This window comes from Piliocolobus tephrosceles, chromosome 14 (assembly GCF_002776525.5).
Source record: "Piliocolobus tephrosceles isolate RC106 chromosome 14, ASM277652v3, whole genome shotgun sequence".
NCBI lineage: Eukaryota > Metazoa > Chordata > Mammalia > Primates > Cercopithecidae > Piliocolobus > Piliocolobus tephrosceles.
In genome coordinates, this window is record NC_045447.1 from 53,111,813 (window position 1) to 53,136,145 (window position 24,333).

The 24,333-nt window shown below is 35.4% G+C and overlaps 1 protein-coding gene across 2 annotated transcripts in view; it reads right to left on the reverse strand.

Moving 5' to 3' along the window:
• Nucleotides 1–1,602: 1,602 nt before the first annotated feature.
• Nucleotides 1,603–24,333, reverse strand: part of IFT74 (intraflagellar transport 74) — a 125,047-nt gene continuing 102,316 nt past the window's right edge. Inside the window, exons 14-20 of one of the 2 annotated variants that reach the window (XR_002729943.1) lie at nucleotides 21,379–21,432; nucleotides 18,845–18,942; nucleotides 17,938–18,064; nucleotides 10,458–10,617; nucleotides 9,751–9,876; nucleotides 5,530–5,590; nucleotides 1,603–4,912 (exon numbers count right to left, since the gene is read on the reverse strand). Coding sequence is in view for 1 of the 2 variants with exons in the window: in XM_023203888.2 (XP_023059656.1) it covers nucleotides 4,794–4,912; nucleotides 5,530–5,590; nucleotides 9,751–9,876; nucleotides 10,458–10,621; nucleotides 17,938–18,064; nucleotides 18,845–18,942; nucleotides 21,379–21,432 (749 nt within the window). In the remaining variant the exon portion in view is untranslated. Of the gene's footprint in view, nucleotides 4,913–5,529; nucleotides 5,591–9,750; nucleotides 9,877–10,457; nucleotides 10,622–17,937; nucleotides 18,065–18,844; nucleotides 18,943–21,378; nucleotides 21,433–24,333 lie in introns of both variants that reach the window. The other variant, XM_023203888.2, reaches the window with a different exon arrangement.

The following is a 24,333-nucleotide window of genomic DNA, read 5'->3' on the forward strand; positions in this document are numbered from 1 at the left end:
TTAACAATAGTTCTCTCTTCACCCTCTGCCAAAAGTAATTTTAATTGATTAAGTCTGCCTTTCTTACATGGTATTACCATATTGCTATCAGGTTAAGAATACTGTTTTACAAAATATTTTGAAATAAAACAATTTTGAAAACCTCATTTTAGTTTTTTTCTCTTATAGAAAGCCTTCCGTAGTGTGCCTGAGCCTTCTTTTAGGTACTAGACAACTCAACTTCTGACTCATGCTTTCTCCAAACCCTCTTGTATATTGGACTCCCCAGTAAATAAATGGGTATGTCTTTTCTATCCTGTGACATACTTTTTTTTTTTTTCCTGAGATGGAGTCTCGCACTGTCACCCAGGCTGGAGGGCAGTGGCGCCATCTCGGCTCATTGCAAGCTCCGCCTCCTGGGTTCACGCCATTCTCCTGCCTCAGCCTCCCAAGTAGCTGGGACTACAGGCCTGGCTAATTTTTTGTATTTTTAGTAGAGATGGGGTTTCACCGTGTTAGCCAGGATGGTCTCGATCTCCTGACCTCGTGATCCACCTGCCTCAGCCTCCCAAAGTGCTAGGATTAGAGGCGTGAGCCACCGCGCCCGGCCGACATACTTGTTCTTTATGTGCAACCACTTGACTTGCAGGAGGATACAGACAATGAACAAACAATATAGCCTTCGTTACTGAGTAGATTATTCCTACACAGGTTATTCCTATTTCTCTTCAAGTTATGCAGTCAGGTTTTCAGAGCAGCAATTCATTACGATACATTATGAGGAAAAATATTGAGGCAGCAAAATATGATCTAATATATTCTAAAAATTTGCTTTCGATGTATATTACAAAGCTATAATGAATATTTTTAAAGGGATTTTTAAGAATCAGACTTTTTGTAATTTTTGATACAAAAACATATCCTGCAAATTAAAATATAGCTTCTAATTGCAGTAATGCGGCAGGTTTTTTTAAAACAAATGAGGCAGTGCATTGTCAGCCTGGATAACACCAGTGTTGGTGACAATGCAGGGAAACAATCACTTCTGCACACTGCTAATAATGACACCTTTCCCAGGACGATCTGTATCAGACGTCTTGGGTTCTGCATACTCTTTGAACCAATCTTATGAGTTAAGCATTATTATTCCATTTGTAGATGAAAAAACTGAAATTCTGGGACTAACTTTCCAAGGTCTTATAACAAATTAGTGGTGAAGCTGGGATTCACATTTCCAGCTATCTGATCTAAGACTTACATGTAACCTCTATATCATAAATCTCATTCGATAATGTAGGATTTGTTTTTGAAAGTTTTGCACAATGAAATAATATGCAACAATTTAACATGTTGTACAAGAGTATATAATGACATGGAAAAATGTGTGCTAAATTATAAATAGCAAATGTAAAATTAAAAACAATGTAATTTTAAAGGTGCATAAATACACAAATAAAACAGATATGTGTGACATAAATATAGACGCATATCTAAAAAGACTGGTGAGATCACAGGTAACTTATTTTCTTCATTTTATTTATCTGTCTTACTAAATTATCTACCTTTGTATTAAAAATTGTCTTTTTAAAAATGTTTTTCAATTATCAAACTGTAAACCTGCAATTTTAAGACATAATCTACTTTTATTTTAAAACATATATAAAAATGAGACACAATATCAATTTAAAAATAGATTACTACAATTTTCTAGTGGTCCATCTTTATTTCTTCTTACTTTAAGTCTAAACATTATAATTTCCCTAAGGTTGTTTACACTGCAATTGTATAGCAAAAGGAAAGAAGTCTAGAGAAACTGAGCAAGGGGACAGCAAAAACCCCTGGAGCTACTACTAACTGGCCTTTCATCTCTGGTGTGAATATCATGACTCCATGCTGTAATCCTCCAAGCACGCACTGAATTTTGTACCTTAAAATGAGACTATAGTATTGTCCAAATGAGGGACTCCACAGGAAAAAGAATATCAAGAACTCATGTTTATTTACTGATAAAGGATAAGGATGGGAAAAACAAAGACTTGCTAACTTTCCCATGTTGATCTTCACTAGTAAAACTGCTCAGCATGTTTGTTCAGTCTGCAGCTTCTTTCCACGTGACTTACAAGGTGTTATTTTAGCATGAATGGAACCCCCTGAGTAATGTGACTGACTCAGGAAGAGCCAGTTCATGCAGCTATTAGCCTCCAGTTCTATCCCAGTAAAGAGAATATTCTTGTTGGATTTGTGGAAAGGCTCTGAGAGGAAGGAAGAGACATTAGTGAGAATTTCCCTCAGATAAAACATGTTTTAATTTAAAGAAATCCTGCTCAATTATTTCCCCCCCACACCAATATTATATATGAATAATTTAGGATGGAAATTGAAAGCCTTGCTTTTTGTCAAGAAATTTTCTTCCTCCCGAATTTCCCATTGTTATAATGCAAACACATATATTTAATGGACAGGCCAATCTTCCTCCTACTTTCTTTCTGCATAAAGATTGGTTCAGTTCTCCTTAGCGTCAAAGACTGAAGAGTTTTTACTACATCCTTTTCATGAGTTAAAGTAGCAACTGTATATAATACTTTATTTGAATTTTATTGCATTTCTAAGTATTATATGTACATCTTAGACAATTTTGAAAATACCAAAAAGACCAAGGAAGATTAAAATCACCCATAATCCCACCACTCAGATAAAAACCCTTATTACTAATAGTAAAAGTTACTAAGTTGGTTATTAGTTTAAAAGGGCACAGTAAAATGTCAAGAACACTTAAATAGAAATTAAAAAAAAAAAAACTAAGGAAAAAGTAAAGGCATTTAAATTTGCTTTCAAACGAGGAAAACAAAGATTACTCATCCACAAACACGTATTCCAGATTCCCTTCCTCCTTGGAAGTATCCACTAAGTACAACCAATGTGATTAAGAGACCGTAGTAGTCAGTTCTCTTGCCTAAACTCTATGCTCAATCATACCTCTGGTTGTTACTGTATAAAAGACGAACATTTTTCAGCAGTCACGTATATTCATAAAGGCTCCTAATCACCAAATTACAGTAATATTTTATGAGTGAACGAAGGGCTGGGCAAACTGTCATCAAAATCTATTACTTGTTCAATCTACTGAATTTAAGATTTCACTCTCTTTAACTGCTAAAAGAGTTTTTTTCCCTTGTGAAATTTAATAAGCACTTTCTGCTACCAATTTCCAATAGAAAACTCCACAGAATCACAGCATAAACATCTGAGGGTGGCTAAAAAGAGACATACTCAGGGGTTATCCGAAAAAGGCCAAAGAGCCACCCAAAGGACTTGAGTAGATGAAATTATTTTAGTGTATGAAGTCTATTTGGTGTACGAAGTCTATTTCTTGGAATGACACATCTCATGTGACCTAGGCTCTGTGAAAGTAAGGGTTTTGTGGACAACTATCTCTGGGAAATGCTTTACAGTATATATTCTTCTTGACCTTATTATACATTAGCATATTAAGGGTTATAAGCAGTCAAGAAAAAATAAAATAATTCACCTTTGTTTCAGACAATGTTTCCCAAACTTCTTTCCCCATGAATCCTTTGAAGGCATAACACTATTAATAATGAGATGCTCAGGATTTGTGGAACACATTTTATGAATGCCACCTTAATGAACAGATTGTCCAGGATCTTCAGCCATATTAGTAATCCAGAGTTAAGCGAGCTCAACAATGCTCACTCCTTTATTTAAATGTGTATAGACTGAATTTGAATAATTTACCATTATAAATATTTATTTTAAAAAATCAACATATATGAGTAAATTTTAAGGTATGTAAATAATATCTCAATAAAGCTATTTTGTTTTTTTTTTTAAGAAATCAATGTGTTGTCTCAGAAATACTGAAAAGTAGAGTTACTTAGTGAACATGATATCAGAGCAAAAATAGGATAGTTTTAAGTAATATTTTATGCTGGCCAAGGTGACTCATTCCTGCACAATAAGAGAAGATACATCTACAGTTACTATAATGTCTTCCAGACTCTATGCCTCTCTCCCAATCCTACCTCTTCCAGATTTTTTTCCCAAATATTCTGGCTAATGCTTATAAATTAATCTACTTAAGTCCTAGTAGTACAAGAGAGTAAACACATACTATAGGGTGGCAATGAAGAGCAGTAGCCATAGTCCCAAACACCCCACTGTAAATGTAGTTTCTTACCTAATGTTCTTCCAAGAATATATATATGAAAAAATATTTTAAGAATTGCAAACATTAAAAGTTTCTAATTCCAAATCTTTAGGTATAACTGCTCTATAAAGAATATGCGTTATAAATTTATCTGTGACATTATATGGTCTAATACACATCAAGTATAACCTATTTGAGAAGTAAGGTTCAAAGCTAAAAATCTCCCTTCTGATCTTACTATTTTTTTCCAGAAGTAAAAATTGACAACATTGATATAAGTGCTAAATCAGAATCATAGTCCATGCATCCGTCCTAGAGTTGATACAAGAAAAGCTTATCTCATTTGTTGCCATAGATGGATTATACCAGCTAAATAAATTTCAACGGTCACTTTTAGTTTCTTTATCTCTTGGTTCAAATACAAGTATCATAAAAAGAAAAGAAGACGATACTTTTTAATATGCAAACCATTTACTGAACTATTGACTATTTTAAAATATCATTTTTAAAAGAGGCAACAAAAATTATAACATTCAGGAATTTTAGGTAAACTCCAAAGGTAAGCTTTTTTTTTTTTTTGTAGTCAACTTGTACCAAGTTTAGCAGCAAGAGGATACTTCCTTAGAGACTTTCAGTTGACTTAAACTCAGTTTCCGCTAGTGCTATGTAAAGCATCCACGATGGTTTTATTGTATTCTGCAATCTGCTTGGTCACATTTTTCATAATTGGCCGGTAATCACTCTCTTGACTCTTGGTTGCTATGACTAATTACATGAATTAAGGGGGAAAACAATGTCAATAAAAATCTAATTGTGGCTGAGAAAGGAACTAAATACTGATATTTTTCATATTTAAGATGGTACAAAAAAGCACAATTAGAATACTTTAAAATACAGTACATTATTTTAACAGATTAAGTATCGATTAAAACCTAAAATGCCAAGTTAAACTTATTGCAAAAAATTCATATACAATATAAACACTTTTTAATACTTAATATGTTACGCATTTTTAATCTAATTCTGGTCTTAGAACAACCTAACATTCAATGAACTAGTTCCCATATTCAAACATACATACACACATACACATACCATGTTCTCTAGGGTACCACAGATAATTTAAGGCAAATTTCTAGACTTCACTCTGCTCCAAAATCACCTACTTTATGTTGCACAAAACTCCACTGCTAGACTTAGAGCATACTGTGAACAAGTCTTCTATTTTTAAACTAAGTTGCACTAACACTGGCAACAGAGCACCTAAAACACTTTATCTGGAGGTAAGTTGGGGTCCAGGCTGCTTCTGAGCTGAAGTTCAGCACCACCCTAGGGGAGAACCTATGCTGCCACTGAGTCATTTTCATCTTTTTAAAGGATACATTCTTTCATCACAAAATTATTTTGCTCATGGTGTTGCCACTTTCTTTCCAAATTTGTAAGCTAAAAACATAAAAGAAAAATATTAACTAGTACCCATATTTAAAACAATGATATGTCTTTCTAAGAGGATAAGACAAAAAAAAATCACTCCAACTTTAAATCTTATCAACTTGCATTTTATTGAGATAAAGCCATGATAGAAAAGAAGACTAAATAATAGTAAATACATTAATACAGTGATGAATTCAATAACATGTTTTACCCTATATATTTATTTTAATTATAAAATATTTTAAACGTTTATTATACCAATGAGCATGCCAACTAAAAGACAATTTATGATTTTCCTTTCCCTAAAAAAACTTTTAAAAGAAAAATGGGACACGATGGGAATCTATTCTTGAAATCTGGAAGTCTAATGCCACAAATATAATATATATTCAAACACTGTCAAAGGTTCAGCCATATAGGAGAAACTTCCTTATATCCAGGGCTAAATTTCCTGTCTAATTCCACAAGCTGTGATAACAGCAGAGCTGCAGTGTGAAGATTATAAGAGAGCTGGTAAAAAGCTGGCACTGTTACAATAATTTCTGCATCAACAGGAAGCTAATGTGGATATTATATTGATGGTTGCTTCCTCAGAAGACAATTTTACTGTTATAGAATTAAACTGTTTTTCTGATTTAATTAACCTCGTAACTCTGGGTTATGGTCTTTCTTTTTTAAGATGCACATAGTTTTTTCCAAAGCAAAGGACCATTTGAAAACTGAAATGCTAAAATAATGTTCCGTCTGGACATTTCAAAGAAGTAATGATTAGTTTAAAAATACAATAATTGAAGCTGCAGTGGAAATGTTTCCTTCTACCCTTCATGTTAAAATAATTTTCAGGGCGCAAATTCAGCCTTGATGTAGCATCCATCTCATTGTTTCCTCCAAAGAGATAAATCTAGATATTAGAATGAATCATAGCTAATTAATTATGTGAACTGTATGTGCTGTGAGCTGGTATTACTAAATCACATCAATCTCCCCTAGACAGGACCTTGAAGTTAACATGGACTTAAGGAAGCAGTCAGCAGTTTCTGGCAGTAAATCTCTAATAACCTTCAGCAAAGTCAAGTACCAGACTTTTTTGTCATTGTTTAATACAAACAGGTGGCCTTCTCATAATGCATCAGACCTGTTAAGTGCTACAGGAATTATATAAAAGCAACGCTATGTCAGATGGTCAAATTCCTTTTACATTATACCTCTATATTACTGACTTTCCTTTAAACCTCCAAGGATATCATGAAACAGAAATTCATTTTGAAAATCTGTTTTTCCCTAACTTATTTAAATAATCTGTTACATAAAATTCTTCACAGATGCCAAAAGCCAGTTTTCAAGAAAATAGTTGTGAAAGACAGGAAGATCAGGATTTGATTTAATCAGTTGGGATTCACAAAAGATGACAAATAACACAGAGAAGGATTTAAAATTGTGGCTTATGTTGTGATTTCCAGTTATCACTACATGGAGTTAAGAATACAATTAGCACTTAATGTAGGAATAAACAAGGTAACCACTCATTGGCTCTAAGAAATGGTGTTTGTCAAATGCTTTCCATCTTAAATCATCTATTCAGTGAATGAGGAGGGCTAATATTCCATAAGAAGTATCAGTATTTTTTCCTAAGAACCACTGAAGACAATGACCTCACAAACTTTGTCTTGTTTCTTCCCAGCACTCATCCTCACTCTAAACAACCTGAGAAAATTTTGTCACGTATAAGTCTATATCTAGGTTTGTATATGAAGTAGAACAGAATAACTGGTAAATTTGAAGTATGTAAACTAGTGATTTCTAAGCTTTTAGTAGTTGTAGTAAGCTTTCATGAGATTCTACCCTTTTCAAAAAGAATGTAAGGTATATTTTGTTTTCAAACAGTATATCCATACAATGAAATAGCTAATGCTATAGAAATGTCACCAAAGGCCGGGTGTGGTGGCTCACACCTGTAATCCCAGCACTTTGGGAGGCCGAGGCAGGCAGATCACCTGAGGTCAGGAGTTCGAGACCAGCCTGGCCAACACAGTGAAACCCTGTCTCTACTAAAAATACAAAAAAAATTGCCAGGCGTGGTGGCAGGCACCTGTAATCCCAGCTACTTGGGAGGCTGAGGCAGGAAAATTGCTTGAACCCAGGAGGCGGAGGTTGCAGTGAGCCAAGACTGCACCATTACACTCCAGCCTGGGTGACAAGAGCAAAACTCCATCTCAAAAAGAAAAAAACGGCTGAGCACAGTGGCTCAGGCCTGCAATCCCAGCACTTTGGGAGGCTGAGGCAGGAGGACTGCTTGAGGCCACAAGTTCAAGACTAGCCAGGACAATACAGCAAGACCCCATCTCTATAAAAAATAACAAAAATTAGCTGGGCATGGTGGTCTGTGCCTGTAGTCCTAGCTACTTGGGTGGCTGAGACAGGAGGATCGGTTGAGTCCAGGAGCTCAAGGTTGCAGTGAGTTACAATTATGTCACTACATTCCACCCTGGAAAACAGAGTGAGACTCTGTTTTTTTAAAAAAAAAAAAAAAAAAAAGGCTGAAAAAAGTTAAGAAAATGTTGAAAGACTGTATGAATAGCATGATTCCACTTTTTGTAAAAACAATATGGATGTATGATTGCAAAGGACAAAAAGACTACAAGGATAGAGCACCAAAATGTTAACAAAATGGTTGCACCTAGGTACTGGAAAATCAAATGACATTATTTTTATTTTTCTCTATCATAATCACATAACTATATGAACAAAAAGGGGGATTTTTTTTTTTTTTTTTTTTTTTGAGACAGAGTCTTGCTGTCGCCCAGGCTGGAGTGCAGTGGCACGATCTCAGCTCACTGCAACCTCAGCCTCTTGGGTTCAAGTCACTCCTCTGCCTCAGCCTCCAGAGTAGCTGGTACTATAGGCGCCTGCCACCACTCTCGGCTAATGTTTTGTATTTTTAGTAGAGATGTGGTTTCACCGTGTTAGCCAGGATGGTCTCTATCTCCTGACCTCGTGATCCGCCCGTCTCAGCCTCCTAAAGTGCTAAGATTACAGGCGTGAGCCACTGCACTTGGCCAAAGAGCGAATTTTTAATGCATTTAGCATTTTAAACCACGTGTGCAAATTTCTAGCATAAACTAATTAGATATGAGAATGATCAATCTTTTTCAGACCATAGTTGTTGACTTTGTATATGACACATAATGCTTCATTCAATCATTCAACAAATAATTGCTGAGCACCTACTATGTGCCAACCAACAGCACAGTGCAATGAATAAACGAGATAGACATTGTCTCTGTCCAGTCTCAGCTCTCAATCTAGACCTCACACACTGTTCAAGTAGTTATCAGCAAGATGAGTGACATGAAAAGGGGGCTGCAGGTATATATATCTATGTATCCTATGTAAATAATTGGAGACATGAATTAAGAAGTTCAAGGATACCTGGATTGCTCTTTATAGCATTATTTCAATCGTTTTAAAACTAGAAATTACCTAAATATCCAATGAAAGGGAATTGGTTCAATATATTATGCTACGTCCATGTACTGGAATATCATTAAGCTATTAATATTTTTTAAAAGTCAATATATATATTGACAAGGGAAAGTACTTATGATGTACAGTTAATCGTGAAAAACAAGCTCCTAACTGATATGTACAATATGGTACAATTTCTATAAATGCTTAGAAATAAATGTGTACCTAAGTATATGCATAAATATGTGTATACACATATCTATCTATCTGTCTATCTACCTATCTGTCTATCTACCTATCTATCCATTGACTAAAAGAACCCACACTACAGCAACAATAAGCATTCTCTCTTCTGGGTGATGGGGTACTAGTCATTAGAATTTATTTTATTTGTGATTTTTGTGGATTTTTAGCTTCTGCATTAGTAATGTTTCACTTTCAAGATTTTTAAAAGATACTATCCCATATATCTTAATAGCTGTGCCAAAGACAGTATCTAACAGAGTTGGCTTTCAATATAGGTTTATAGAAGGTAAGAAAGCAGGAATCCATTCATTCTGAATGAAGACTGTGCAGAATCTGGCTGTCTTAAAAGTCAGAAAATATAGAAGGTATATAAAGCAAATTTTAAAATAAAAAAATGATTGTTTTGGGGTGAAAATATAGACCAAGAGAATTTCAAAGTCATTTAAAACATTTTTTACCTGAGAATGTGTCTCATTTTCTTGCAATTGTGTTTTTAGTGCCTCATATTCTATGTTTAGCTTCTCCATTATTTTCTTAAAGGCATTTCTGCGGGTTGATAAGATCATTCTCTCCTGATGTAATTTCTAGAAAGATCCAAATAGAAGTGACAGGTTATAGAAAATATGTAGTAAGCCAGCATAAAGCATATTTAACTTAATTTCAATAACTATATTCTGGTAAAATTATATCAAGGCTATAACTACTCTAAAACCTCTTTGTAAAAATATCCTTTGAACTATAAGCTATGTTAACATTATCTGTATTAATAACTCTATTAATGCTGTCATTATCTCTCCCGACCCTACCAAATTAAGTCTAAATTAATGTAAATAGCAATGGAAAGCCACTGACAAGTTTCAGGTAGGATAGAGTCATAATCTAATCTGCATTTAACAAAGCTCATATTTGCTGAAATGCTCTGTATTAAGTAACAGCTTATACCTTGCTTTTCAATTTTTGCTTTTCTTTAAAACTTTAAGTCACTCTAAATTCCAACTACATATGTAAACATTTTTATTTTTTCTCAGCTTATACATATAAAATAATCAACTTAAAATAACAAATCCTATTATACCACAAATCCTAATATACCACAAATACATTACATTTGATCAAGAAAAAAAACAATCTGAATTGAATTCTGTAAGACTTGGTTAACGTTTACCTTTTTCTTTTCTTCACCTGATGATTTTAAAGCTGGTAAATCATTATATGTCTCCAGATCAGTTGTCATTTGCTTAATTTTGCTTTTTAGAGAATGCTGTTCTTCAGTCATCTTACTTTCTAGAAGCTCCATTTTCTGCAGATCCAACTGCAGACGCTGACTGTCTGAAACATAAGAATTTAACGTAAGAATTAATCAAAATTTTATTCCTTTCAACAGAAGGAAATGTAATGCAACTATTAAAAATCATGTTTTATAAGAATATCTGTAAAAGAAATATATGTTCACTGTAACCAGTGAGATAATATAAAATTAAGAAAAAAAATACTCATCCCCTCAGTAACCAATTTCGGGTAACCAATATATTAGGGAATCAAGTTAACCTGATGCATATTAGCCACAACTGTCTCCATGCTAACAAACATGTAAGGTTTTTTCTTGCTTAGTAATACAATCTATATTACGAGATAAAGACACATTATTTTTAATAGGAGCATGACACAGTTATGTAGGGAAAAAACCAAGTTAAATAACATTATATATATATTTGAGCACAATTTTATACTTGCACATATAATCAACTCTTACTATCCGTGGTAGTTATGTCTACGAAGTTATTGTGAACAATGAGTTAGCAAATATTGAACTACTGCTCTAAGGGAAATACAGGGTTAAGTTCCTGTGAGCCTTTAGTCACATTTTAGTCAATTAGCCAATATATGATCTTGCCTTATGTGTGTTTCTGTTTAAAGACATCTTATTTACTATAGGTTGTAGATTCACTAACACTGAACTCACAGCCAACAGCACTGTAACTTATGCCTGAATTAAGTTTACCTATCACACGTTTTCTCCATAAGCCACACCACAGCCTTTGTGCTTAGGAACACTTAGCACATCAGCACTTTGCTTGGGGCCATGTTAAATGGCATGATCACCAACAGAAAGCACAAAAATGCAAAAAACATGACACTAAATATACTGCAAAAAGGAAACCTGTTTATAGTATGAGAACTGATATAAGAAGGCAGAGTGTTGCCTTTTTCAACTTCTGTTGGCAATGTGCATGTCAGACTGTTGAAATTTTTCACGAGTCTGCCCATGTCCACAAATGATCATGAAAATGCTCCAAGTATTTATTTGGAAGATACAAAGTATAAAGTGAGAAGGCAAATTCACAAGTTTGTTAGCATGGAGACAGTTGTGGCTAATATACATCAGGTTAACTTGATTCCCTAATGAAATCTATGAATAATGAGGATACCTGTGTCTGTCTCATTCTTCCATTCAAAAACACCAAGCATCTACTATGTGCCAGGTGCTGAGGATATAATAGAAATCAACAGAGACATGGTTTTCACTCAGGGAGCTATATTTTAGAGGTAGAAGCAGGCAATTAAATAAGTATTTACAATAAACTGGATAAATAAGAAAAGAGTAGTACAGGGTGCCATAAAAGCATGTAGCAGGGATCAAGAGAGGTCTCTAAAGATATGTCTTTCAATTAAAGGCTTAAGGTTTATAAATATCACACAAAGAGGAAGGTAAAAGTGTTGCAGCAAAAACAATCAGCATGTGCAAAGTCTAGAGGTAAGAAAGTCTAGTACCTTTGAGCCAGTAACAGAAGTTCAGCATACTGAATAGTAAATGAATATGAATGAATTTGAAGAGTAAAAAACAATGCTTCAAAAGTCACTGATTTAAGAAAAGAGACTGTTATCCAACCAAAATTTTTAAAGTTAGTGTAATTAAGCCAGTATTTCTTGAATGTTTCCTTTTACTCCTTTAAGAGTTTTAAAAGTCAACCATAGCGACATACACTATTTAAAAATATATATGTAAATGTACACATAAATATAAATATCTATATAGCAAGACTTGAATGTTGTTGCAAAGAGTTTTGTTTTGTTGGATTCTTATCTCTACCAGGGTTAGAAATAGTTATGAGAATCAAAGAGCTGAACAAGTGACTAAGGCTTATGCTATTTTAATACTCTAAATAGGAACTGTTTTTAGCCTGTAGATACTTTGACTATTTGGAGTAAACACTGATATAAATCTAATTGCAAGTTTAATTTGAATATATACCAGGGAAATACATTTAAGAATCATACAAATTGATTTTTCTTGATAAAAGGAGAAAATGGTTGGTATAGGGTAAAGTTTATCTTCCTTTAACAACAGGTCCCCAGTGAAAAGCTAAATGCTACTCCGAGGGAAGAGACAGGAAGAGGATGCAGTCTAGTTCCTTCTGATATGCTGTGAAGTTGCAAAGTTTACCAAGCAGTGTGTACACAGTAGCAAAATCTCAGAAGGAACCACTTTGACCTGGGGAAGTGTTTCTAAGATAGTCTGTCATCAGCACATTTGTTTACTCTCTGGAGTTTCCTTTCAAAAAATATAAATAAAAACTATTGCTGATAAATTCCTTGCCTCTTTGCCCATGCAGTACACCAGTGTTTCTCAACCTTTTTCTTACATTATTGACTCCCTAAGAAGCCGTTTACAGACTTTTTTCCCCCAATCACCTCCCTCCCCTGAAATTTTTTTTTTTTTTTTTGAGACAGAGTCTCACTCTGTCGCCCAGGCTGGAGCACAGTGGCGCGATCTCGGCTCACTGCAAGCTCCGCCTCCCGGGTTCACGCCATTCTCCTGCCTCAGCCTCCCGAGTAGCTGGGACTGCAGGCGCCAGCCACCACGCCCGGCTAATTTTTTTTTGTATTTTAGTAGTGACAGGGTTTCACCGTGTTAGCCAGGATGGTCTTGATCTCCTGACCTCGTGATTCGCCCGTCTCAGCCTCCCAAAGTGCTGGGATTATAGGCGTGAGCCACCGCACCTGGCCTCCCCTGAAATTTTTACATCACCGATGTAGTGTGTAGCCCTTTAGGTACAGTGACCTGTGAAGTGCCATTATAATATCTAAGTTTTCTTCACCCTTCCCCCAAGAAGCGATTGCTCCATTAAAAAAATAATAATAAAAAAATAAAACACAGAGTACACTAAATCCATTATATCTGAAAGGCAAACAAGAATATTATAAACCTCTTGTGGTGCTTTCAAGATACAAAAAATTTATTGAGTTGGAGGATGGTTTTAGGGAAAGAAAGAAAGAAAAAATTATATGGTTGGTTGAAGTTAAAATGAAAACAATGTAGTAAATGAAATTAAAGTCATTATCAATGACTTAAACCTTCACTAAGAAAAATTTCCAGCAAAATCCTTATCATAGTATTAAACTGGATTTTTATCTCCATTGAAGCCAGTTTTCTTTTTTTTTTTTTTCACTGTACATCTCTGGAGAACACATAATGACTCCTTTTTTTTTCTTTTTTGAGATAGAGTTTCGCGCTGTCGCCCAGGCTGGAGTGCAATGGCACGATCTCGGCTCACTGCAACCTCCACCTCCTGGCTCCAAGTGATTCTTCTGCCTCAGCCTCCTGAGTAGCTGGCATTACAGGCATGCGCCACCACACCCAGGTAATTTTGCATTTTTAGCAGTGATGGGGTTGCATTTTTAGTAGTGATGGGGTCAACCAGGTCTTGAACTCGTGACCTCTGATGATTCGCCCACCTCAGTCTCCCAAAGTGCTGAGATTACAGGCGTGAGCCACCTCGCCCGGCCCATAATAACTAGCTGTTAAAAGGAACTATAAACACAAAGTATAAAATGTGGAATGAATACAAAGTCTTGATTATTGAATTTGTTTCCTGGTATTGATTTTTGCCTTTTAAAAAATGTACATTTCTTGACAGCTGTTACAGAAGATAGCTTAAAGGGGGAAAAACTTGTTGAATTTACATTGACCTTAGATAAATGAAAAACTTAGGCATGAAGATCTAAAATACAAAACAGGTTTTCTAGATGAAATAATAAAACTATAAAATTATTTAGTTTATAGAAAAGAGAAAATATTTTAAAATATTCATATATGTCCAAAAGAAATGAAAATAGGATCATGAAGAAATATTTACACACCCTTGTTCACTGCAGCATTATTCACAATAGCCAAAAGGTGGAAGCAATCTAAATGTCTATAGATAGACTTTAAAATAGGATATATACATGCAATAGAATTGTTATTGAACCTTAAAAAAGAAAATCCTTCTTTGCTACAACATGGATGAACCTTGAGGACATTATGCCAAGTGAACTAAGCCAGTCCCCAAAGGACAAATACTGTATGACTTCATTTATATGAAGTAATTTAAAGTAGTCAGACTCATAGAAACAAAAGTAGAATGGTGGTCTCCAGGGATCAGGGGATAGGGAAGGAGGGAGTTGTTGTTCAGGAGATATAGTGTTTTAGTTCTGCAAGATGAAAAAGTTCTAGAGATTTGTTGCACAACAATGTGCATGTAGTTAACACTACTGTATTGTACACTTCAAAATGGTTAAGATGATAAATTTCGTTGTGTTTTTTTACAATAAAAATAAACTCACAGTCAAACCAGTAGTAGTTATATATCAAGAATGTAATTCCTCCAGTTAGTTGGCATATAGACATACAAATAAAACTATGGTAAACTCAACAAATCGATGTAAAATAGGCTTAAATATAGCAATTATATACCTATATCACCACTATTAATGCAATTAATAGCATTCAGTATGCATTTATAGGTCTATAATCCCTTATCTAAAACTCTTGTATTTCAGAATGCATAATTCTTTGGATTTTAGAAAAGTAATATAGCACATATACTAATAATTACATAACAGCAGGGTCTGAGATAATACCTTGTCATCAAGTACACGAATATTTCTACAGCAAAAAGCATAGTCACACTACGTAGGACAATTAAAAACTATAAATAGCCTCATGTCAGTTCAGGTTAGGTCAGGTTTTGCTGCCAATATCTTTTTAGATTTTGGGAATCCAGATAAAGGTATTATGGATTGGGAATCCAGATAAAGGTATTATGGATCATTATTTCATTTCAAAAATCCTTCAACATTCTTAAGTTAGCAAATATTAATTAGGTTTTCATTTCTCGTTATCTCACTAACTGTAGTAATTCCAGGTAGACAAAAACATAGCTAATTCAAAGCTGCCACACACCAGCATAAAGAACACCCATAGAAGCCATTAGTTCATAAACCAAAGATCCCATCAAATTTTTACATGGCTTTATTCTAGTCTCTTTAACCTCAACTTTATTTGTATCTAATCTCCACCTGTACCATCCCAATGGCAGCCAGTAACCACATGTGATTTCTGAGCACTTTTAAGTATGTCTAGTCCAGGCCAGGTGCAGTGACTTATGCCTGTAATTCCAACACTTTGGGAAGCCGAGGTGGGCAGATGACTTGAGCCCAGGAGTTGAGACCAGCCTGGAAAACATGGTGAAACCCCATGTCTATTAAAAATACAAAATACTAGCTAGGCATGCTGGTGTGTGCCTGTTGTCCCAGGTAGTTGGGAGGCTGAGGGGAGAGAAGCACCTGAGCCCAGGAAGTAAATGCTGCAGTGAGCTATGATCACACCACTTCACTCCAGCCTGGGCAATGAGAGTGAGACCCTGTCTTATAAATAAATAAAAACATAAATAAATAAGGCTAGTCCTAATTGAAATGTCATGAAAATAAAATATCTCTTTGATCATTTTTATATAGTTTACATGTTGAAATAATATCTTGGCTATACCAGTTTAAATAAAATATATTATTAAAATTAATCTGTCTCTTTTTACTTTTTCAACATGGCTACTAGAAAACTTTAATTATATAAATATAATATATATTGGCATTACATTTATCTTGGACAGTGCTACTCTAGTCCCATGCTAGTAAGCATGACTTAAACTAATTAAAATTAAACATCATCTCTTCTTAACTATCCAAGACTGGGCTGGATATGTCCCCTATGTACTTCCATTGCTCCTTATGCTTACTTCTATCATAGCATTATTTCATTGTATCATAACTGACACTCCACAAGGTTGAAAGTTTCTTGAGGAAACAGATTAGATTTTTTAAGCCTCTTATACTGACAAAGATTCAATCTTTGACCAAACTAGCTAGGCTCCTCTGAGCTCTCTTCTCAACTAGGCCTCAACCTCTGCCTATAAAAATTCCACTCTCAGCACAAATGATTTCATGCACCACCTTCCACCCACATTAGAAGATTTAAACAAACAGTTTCTAACAGCTCAAGTCTGCATCCCTAGGATGACCCTATCCCCACTTTAAAGTGCCTGCCAGACAAAGCTTCAGGCTGCCAAAAGAATATACTATTTATTCTAGCCCATATTGGTCAACAGGCCCGACTACCCTTTCTTAGAGCATCCAGTTGTGAATCTTTCCTCCGTACCTTTAAGATGTATATGTGTGTTAGTCTATTTGCACTGCTATAAAGGAATACCTGAGCCTGGGTAATTTATTTTTAAAAAATAAGTTTATTTGGCTCATGGTTCTACAGGCTGTACATGAAACTTGGTGCCAGCAACTGCTTCTGGTGAGGGCCTTAGGAAGCTTACAATTATGACAGAAGGGCACCAGGTATCGGGGGAAACCTACCCCCGATACTCAACATAGGTTCCTTTCTATTTCCTTAAGTGTTGGCCGGTCTGAGAAATAAAGGGAAAGAGTACAAAAGAGGGAAATTTTAAAGCTGGGTGTCCAGGGGAGATATCACAGAAGGGGAGCCTGCGTGTTACAAGGTAAGAGAGAGAGGGAGGAGGTGCCAGGCTCCTTTAAACAACCAGATCTCACCTGAACTCACAAAAAACATACCCATTACCACAAGGATGACACTGAGCCATTCATGAGAGATCTGCCCCCACGACCCAAACATCTCCCAGTAGGCCCACCTCCAACACTGGAGGTCACATTTCAACATAAAATTTGGAGGGGACAAAAAATCCAAACCATATCTGTATGTACCTCCCACAACTCAGGAGTATTTTTCTCAAGGACCTAAAAGCTATTCCATTAAAATGTAATTATCAGGAAAGTTAGGGCCTCTGTCTGCTAGTCTGTGTATAAGCATAGAATCCTAACTTGATACTTGCCAGCTAACAGACACAGCTGGCCTAATCAGCATGTACACTGATGAACTCTGTAATTTTTCTTTTCCCTTACCACTCCCTCATTCTCCGTTTAAAACACTCAATCACCTCTGTACAAATCAAAGTTGATTTCAATTCATGCTGGACCCTCCTTGCTTACTGCCACACTGTATTACTGACTAAAATCTGTCCTTAGCACTTTAACTTGCATCTAGCTTTGCTTATCTTTAACAATACCCAGAATTATATAGCACAGGCTTGAAGTAAGTATTCAATAAATGTTGTTAAATCAGTGACAATATAAAATATAATACTAGCCAGCTGATGAAAAAAGCCACACATAATTCTGAGGCAATAGGCAATCATAAATTATAGCCTCAGTCAATGAGGCTTTAAAAAAATCAAAGAGAATAACACTGATATATTAAAAAAAAAAAAAAAAGAATATTAAAATCTAGGTTGTTTTCTCACCTGAAGTCAAATTCCGAGCTGTACTTTGTGATTTCTGCACTTCAGTAGATTTAAAATTGAGGTCATCCTGCATCATCTTTAGCTCTTGATTGGTGATAGAAGATATCTGTTTCATACGATTTATATTCTGCATTTGCAGAGAAATAAAAATACAAAAAAATCCACTGATTTAACTCTCAATAAAACTCTTGGAAAACACTGTCAAAGGATGAGATGTTTGGATCAGGTATTTGTTTTTGAAACACACTATTCAAGTTATATGTTGTATAGAAAATGAAATTCAAAATTGGGTTTTCTCAATAAAGACAGACTATAAATTCAAAATTGTGGGGTTTTTTTCATTTCCTTTATTTCACTGTAGAAAAAAATTCAAGTACACTATTTTAGAAACTGGTTGTAGTCTTAAAACACTTAAGAATATTGAAAGGAGACCATGCATTTCATAATAGATGCCCAATAAACATTTTCTGATAATTTGAGATACCCATTACATATACATGCAAGAAAAGAATCCTTTTTATTTACAATAAAATTTACAGTATAAAAACATAAACATTTTCTAACATGTCTAGGTTTTGAAATTATCTGTGCAAACGTTACTTTCAAAAGTTCAGACAGATTAACAATGGAAGAAGATCATAATAATTATTCTCAATTAGGGCTTCATTTACTGCTGAATATTGATATTATACATATCATCCTTTTTCTCTATCACCCTAATTACCTGACATTTTGCTAGAGTGATAAAAAAGTTAATAGCTGAAATAAATAGTAACAAGTAAGGGAATTTAAAGGAAGCAGTTAAATGAAAAGACATAATAGTGAGTCATTTTATTTTTTGAGTTGTATTTGGAAAGTTAATCACAGCAAAAATAAAGGGGACACCAAGACAGGCACAGGTACTCACTCGACTACAGTGCTCCAAGAGTGAAACAATGTTGGCTTCTATCTGTGCCTTTCGTTCCAGTTCCTGATTCTTTGTTTCCTCAAAAGTCTCAATAAAAGCTGACAATTGGAAACCATAAGAGAGGTTACTGTTGATAGAGTTAACACTATATAAACTCTGATTTGTAGGTCTTAAGAGTGCTTTTTAGAATTTTTTTTTTTTTTTTTTTTTTTGAGACGGAGTCTCATTCTGTCACGAGGCTGGAGTGCAGTGGTGCGATCTCAGCTCACTGCAACCTCCGCCTCCGGGTTCAAGGGATTCTCCTGCCTCAGTCTCCCGAGTAGCTGGGACTACAGGCCTGTATCACCATACCCAGCTAATTTTTGTATTTTTACTAGAGACGGGGTTTCACCATGTTGGCCAGGATGGTCTGGATCTCTTGACCACGTGATCCACCTGCCTGGCCCAATTTTTAGAAATTTTAAGCTACCACTGTTTAATTTGTTATTAACCCAAAGGTAATTATTCAATAAGAACTTTACATACGTACAAACTGCCTAAATCCTGTGACCTTGATATAAATCAGAAAGTTATAAATATAGGCTGAAAAGAAATAGCTGATAAAATGACAATCAGAAGAAATTTGCTTTTATAAAGATCTCCTTTGATATATCAATAATTATTAACACCCTGGCTACTAACTTTATTTCTATAATTTCCATTGCTGAATACCTATTTTATCTGAAAATGAGTATTTTATTTATAATGCTGGATTCATTTCAACTAAATGAATTTAATAATTTATTCAGATTGTAAATAAATATTCTAGGAAATTATCTTTTTATTTGTTTAATATAGAACCAGTTCTTATTTACATGTTCGACTATTTCTATGGGACATCTAAAAAATAGAAACTTTCAGTCAAAAATAATTTTATTGTTAGCATGAAATAAACATCAACAGCTTGCCTTCTATAATGGATTTCCATTCTACTTTTTTCTTATATTTAGTATATTTTTAAAGTGAAACAGTCTTCAACACAACATTTTTTATTTGAATATGGTGGTAGAGGACCACAATCAATATTTTTTATAAAACTGAATTTTCTTTAATGTCCTGCTTCAGCATTCATACAGGTCTTATGTGTGAATATCCTGCTTTTTAATCTGTTGATCATACATTAAGTGGCCATATGAAATTTTTATATATACACAAAAGCATAAATGAACATTGTTTTTCAGGGGTTATTTTTTAAGGAAAAACCACAGTTAATATGTGGAAAGAAATCTGAGCTAGGTGACCTTCTATTTTAAGATTCTGTAGTATAGGAATTCTTTCCATTCATTCAGTAAACATTCATTAAATGAACATTTATTGAAGTGCCAGATACCATACTAGGTAGTATCTAGTAATTTCTAATATTGTGGTGTCATGACACATTGTTCCTTGATTTTACACCTTTCTCCTTTACCAAAAGACTCAAAAAAATTTTTTTTGAGATAATTTTTGGTATTTACTGACATTTTAAAGAAAACTTGGTACACTGTAAAATAAGAGCTGACAATTACTCTTTTATAGCATGCCTCCATGAAGGTAACTATTGACATCAGACCTAGATGAAACTCTAGCATTTCGTTAGAATTCAGATTCTAGCAAAATGATAACTTAAAAGGAAACCAGAGTAATAGATAATACATGCCAATTTTTTAAAAAACTTGTAAGTGTATAACATAAGTTTAAGTGAAAACCAATTTATAAAATCAGGCTGAGATTTTTTTTAAGTGAATCAAAACTGTAACAAAAAGCGACTAAAATTACAGCTGGTGATAGAACAGAGTGACAATATCTGATGTGAGGGCTAATAAACAAGTATTATGGAAAGCTAAATATAAAAGTGAAAGATACTAAAGCTGAATATAGTGAAGCATGTAAAAGAGAACACTCAATCAATAAATGGTCTATAGCAGCAGTCCCCAACCATTTTGGCACCAGGGACCGTGGAAGACAATTTTTCTATGGACCAGGGCTGGGGGACAGATGCGGGTGATGGTTTTGGGATGAAACTGTTTTATTTCAGATCATCAGAGTTAGTTAGATTCTCATAAGGAGAGTGCAACCTAGATCCCTCACATGCGATAGGGTTCACACTCATATGAGAATCTAATGCTGCTGCTGATCTAACAGGAGGCAGAGCTCAGACGGTAATGCTCGCTTGCCAGTGGCTCACTTCCTGGTGTGTGGCCTGGTTCCTACAGGTCTGCAGCCTGGGGGTTGGGGACCCCTGGTCCATAAGCTTCCTCTATACAGACTACGAATGTAAGTACTAGCTTTAGAATCTAGCCCCAATGTATAGACATTCATTACGTATCTTTTTAGAATTTTCTACCCATCTCTAAATTATGCTAGAAACTATTCTTCAAGGCAAAATGCTTTGAATGTCCACACTTCTGCATTTATTAGCCATTATATCTGCCCAAAATGAGGTCTCTGATTTGGTATAAATGAACAGCAATCTGAAAATATTATATTTTTATATCTACAAGAATATCACTTACTGTCCATATTTTCCTCCCTTTTTTTTAGCTCCTTGTATTTCTGGTTCATTTCACCTATGAGAAATATAAAATACAACATTAATTTCAAAAATACCACATACAGTGCTCTAAATTGAAAACATCTCTTTAGTTCTCTCTATGCCATTAGTCATTGACTATTCATTGACTTTCCATTCCCAGCCTGGGGCTATTCAACCTATACATGAACACTATGGGGGCTGAGAAACGTAAGTTCCCAAGAAAGTCCATTCCATCTTTGAAAGATCACCAGCAAGATAGTAGAGTAACTTCACTCACAGAGTTTATACTCTAAAGATTTAACAATTAATTAAAATTAAAAGGTACTAAGTGCTATCATAAGAAAAATAAAAGATGCTATAGGAGCACGCAGCAAGGCAACTAACCTAGGTCAGGATTACAGAGAAAGTTTCCCTAAACAAGTAATATTTAAGTTACATTATAAAGAATAGTAGGAGTTACCTGGTCAAAATACAGAAACTGCAAATGTCAAAGCATTACCAGTAAAAAGTTTCAAAGTGAGGATGAATATGGTAGCATAAAGAACTGAGGGAGTGGTATGGCGGAGGCAGAGAATGAAGTGAAAAAGTGGCACAAAGATGAGGCAGATTACAAAGCACCTTATAAGATCCACGTTAAAGAGTTTGGACTGAGCCGGGCACGGTGGCTCAAGCCTGTAATCCCAGCACTTTGGGAGGCCGAGATGAGCGAATCACGAGGTTAGGAGATCGAGACCATTATGGCTAACACGGTGAAACCCCGTCTCTACTAAAAAATACAAAAAAACTAGCTGGGTGAGGTGGTGGGTGCCTGTAGTCCCAGCTACTCGGGAGGCTGAGGCAGGAGAATGGCGTGAACCTGGGAGGCAGAGCTTGCAGTGAGCTGAGATCCGGCCACTACACTCCAGCCTGGGCGACAGAGCAAGACTCCGTCTCAAAAAAAAAAAGAAAGTTGTCACAATAATCTGGGTGAAAGATGAAAGCTGCCTGGAGTAGAGCGGTGGTAATTAGGATGGAAGGTAGTGAATTATTTTTTGTGACATTTAAGAGCCAGAGTGAATGGATTTTGGTGAGGGTTAAACAGGGAGGAATCAAGGATGCTTCCCAGGCTTCTGGCTTGGCCATCTGAGAAGACGGTAGTATGATTAACCTAAATGGGGAAAAAGTTGAGAAAGAGTTGCTTACAGCAGTTTTGCACATGTTTAACAAACATGAAAAGCAGGTCTAAAGGAACAAAAATCCAAGGCCTAGAAAAATGAATGAATTCTGCCATTTTAGCCTCACAGAGGGACCTATTAGTAGGAGTGGATCATGATTATTTTATGACAATAGGATTTCACTGTAACAAAAACTGAGCTTTGAAGGAACATGGCAGCTGCCATCTGTAGAGAAAGCAGACAGAGACACGAACCTCCATCTGTGCATATATTTGCTTGGTGTTAAGTGAATTATGAGAACACAAGGGTGATGGCAAAGTCAGAGACGTGGATTAGCAAACAGCTTTTCTGCCTTCTGGTCTGAAAAGTTTTCTGAAATTCATTGACGACAATCCTGATACCGAGAAAATCTTATGTTAAGGCCTCCAAAATATTACTGGTAGTAAAAAGCTGCAAGTGAAAGCTAATGTTTAAGGACAGTAAATTCCTAATGGTCACAAATTCCTAGCCAGGCTACACCTAGCACCAACAGGAAACCCTGGATCCACTCAGATAAGGCTCTAGATGGTTTAGCAACTTTACTGAACTACTACTCAGGTCAAATGATCAACCATGGTCTGAAAATACACTAATGCACCCTGATTAACTGTGAAGAGGAGGCCAGAGGTAATCTGTTATTAATTAAACAAACTTTGTCTGTATATATGGGTGTGAGTGTGTGTGTATATATATATGTATACAAATTTGTAAAATATACTACAGACAGGGTTTTGAGTGGGAAACCGAAAGAGTTGGAGTTTGTAGCACACATGATCTGGGATACCCTTATAGGAGGAAGATGTGCATATAAATATCATTGCACATGTGAAGTGGCAGAAAAGCTACTATCTCCTGAACATGCCATGACCCATGTTTCTAAGAAAGTCCTAGTTTCTTGTTCTGGCTATTTAAGTTCCACTCTTGCGAGACCGGTCAGGCATTAAGGGATTAGGAGGGAGGCCTGGATCCTAGACTTTACAAGGATTTAACTATCATCTTATCTTTCTTCTTTTAATCTTGAGAGAATTCCTACACATGATGGTTCCAGTTTCTCATCTTGCTTTTAGACCCCAACACACTGCAATGAGGCTTTTCCTCCTTCTATTCCAATGAAATTGTTCTCAGTGAGATTATACGACTGCTTAATGATCAAATCCAAAGGGCAGTCAGTTATCTTACTCTGCAATATTTGACACTATTGATACAACCTTTCAACTTTCTTTGTTTTCCTTTATGTTTTGTTTTTGCTTTTTGGGGGGATGGGGGAGCTTCTCTGGCTTTTCTTACTCTCAGATCATTATTTTTCTGTCTTCTCTTCATGGGTCTGCTTCCTTCTTCATTTACATTCTAGAGTTCTGTTCTTAATGAACTTCTAACGCTATATCCATGGCAATTTCACACATTCTTGTGGTTTAAGAACTCTCAAATTTAATATATTGTCTGATTTTTAGATTCTTTAATCTAAATGCTTACTATATATATTTATTTGGAAGCCCTTTCAGGAAATCCTAACTCAGTATATTCATAATTAAACTCATCGTTTTCCCCCTCTTTATTCCCTATTACATTTGGCTGTCCTCACCATCCATTTATCATTCAAGTCAGAAACCTGAGAGGAGACTCCTCCCTCCTTCTCTCCTCAAAGTCATCCTCCTAGTTGCCAAAAGATTGAGCTGGAAGACATAACTGGTTAACGTTTACAGCTGCATAGCTGGCCAGCTGGACTCGATGGGACAGAGCTC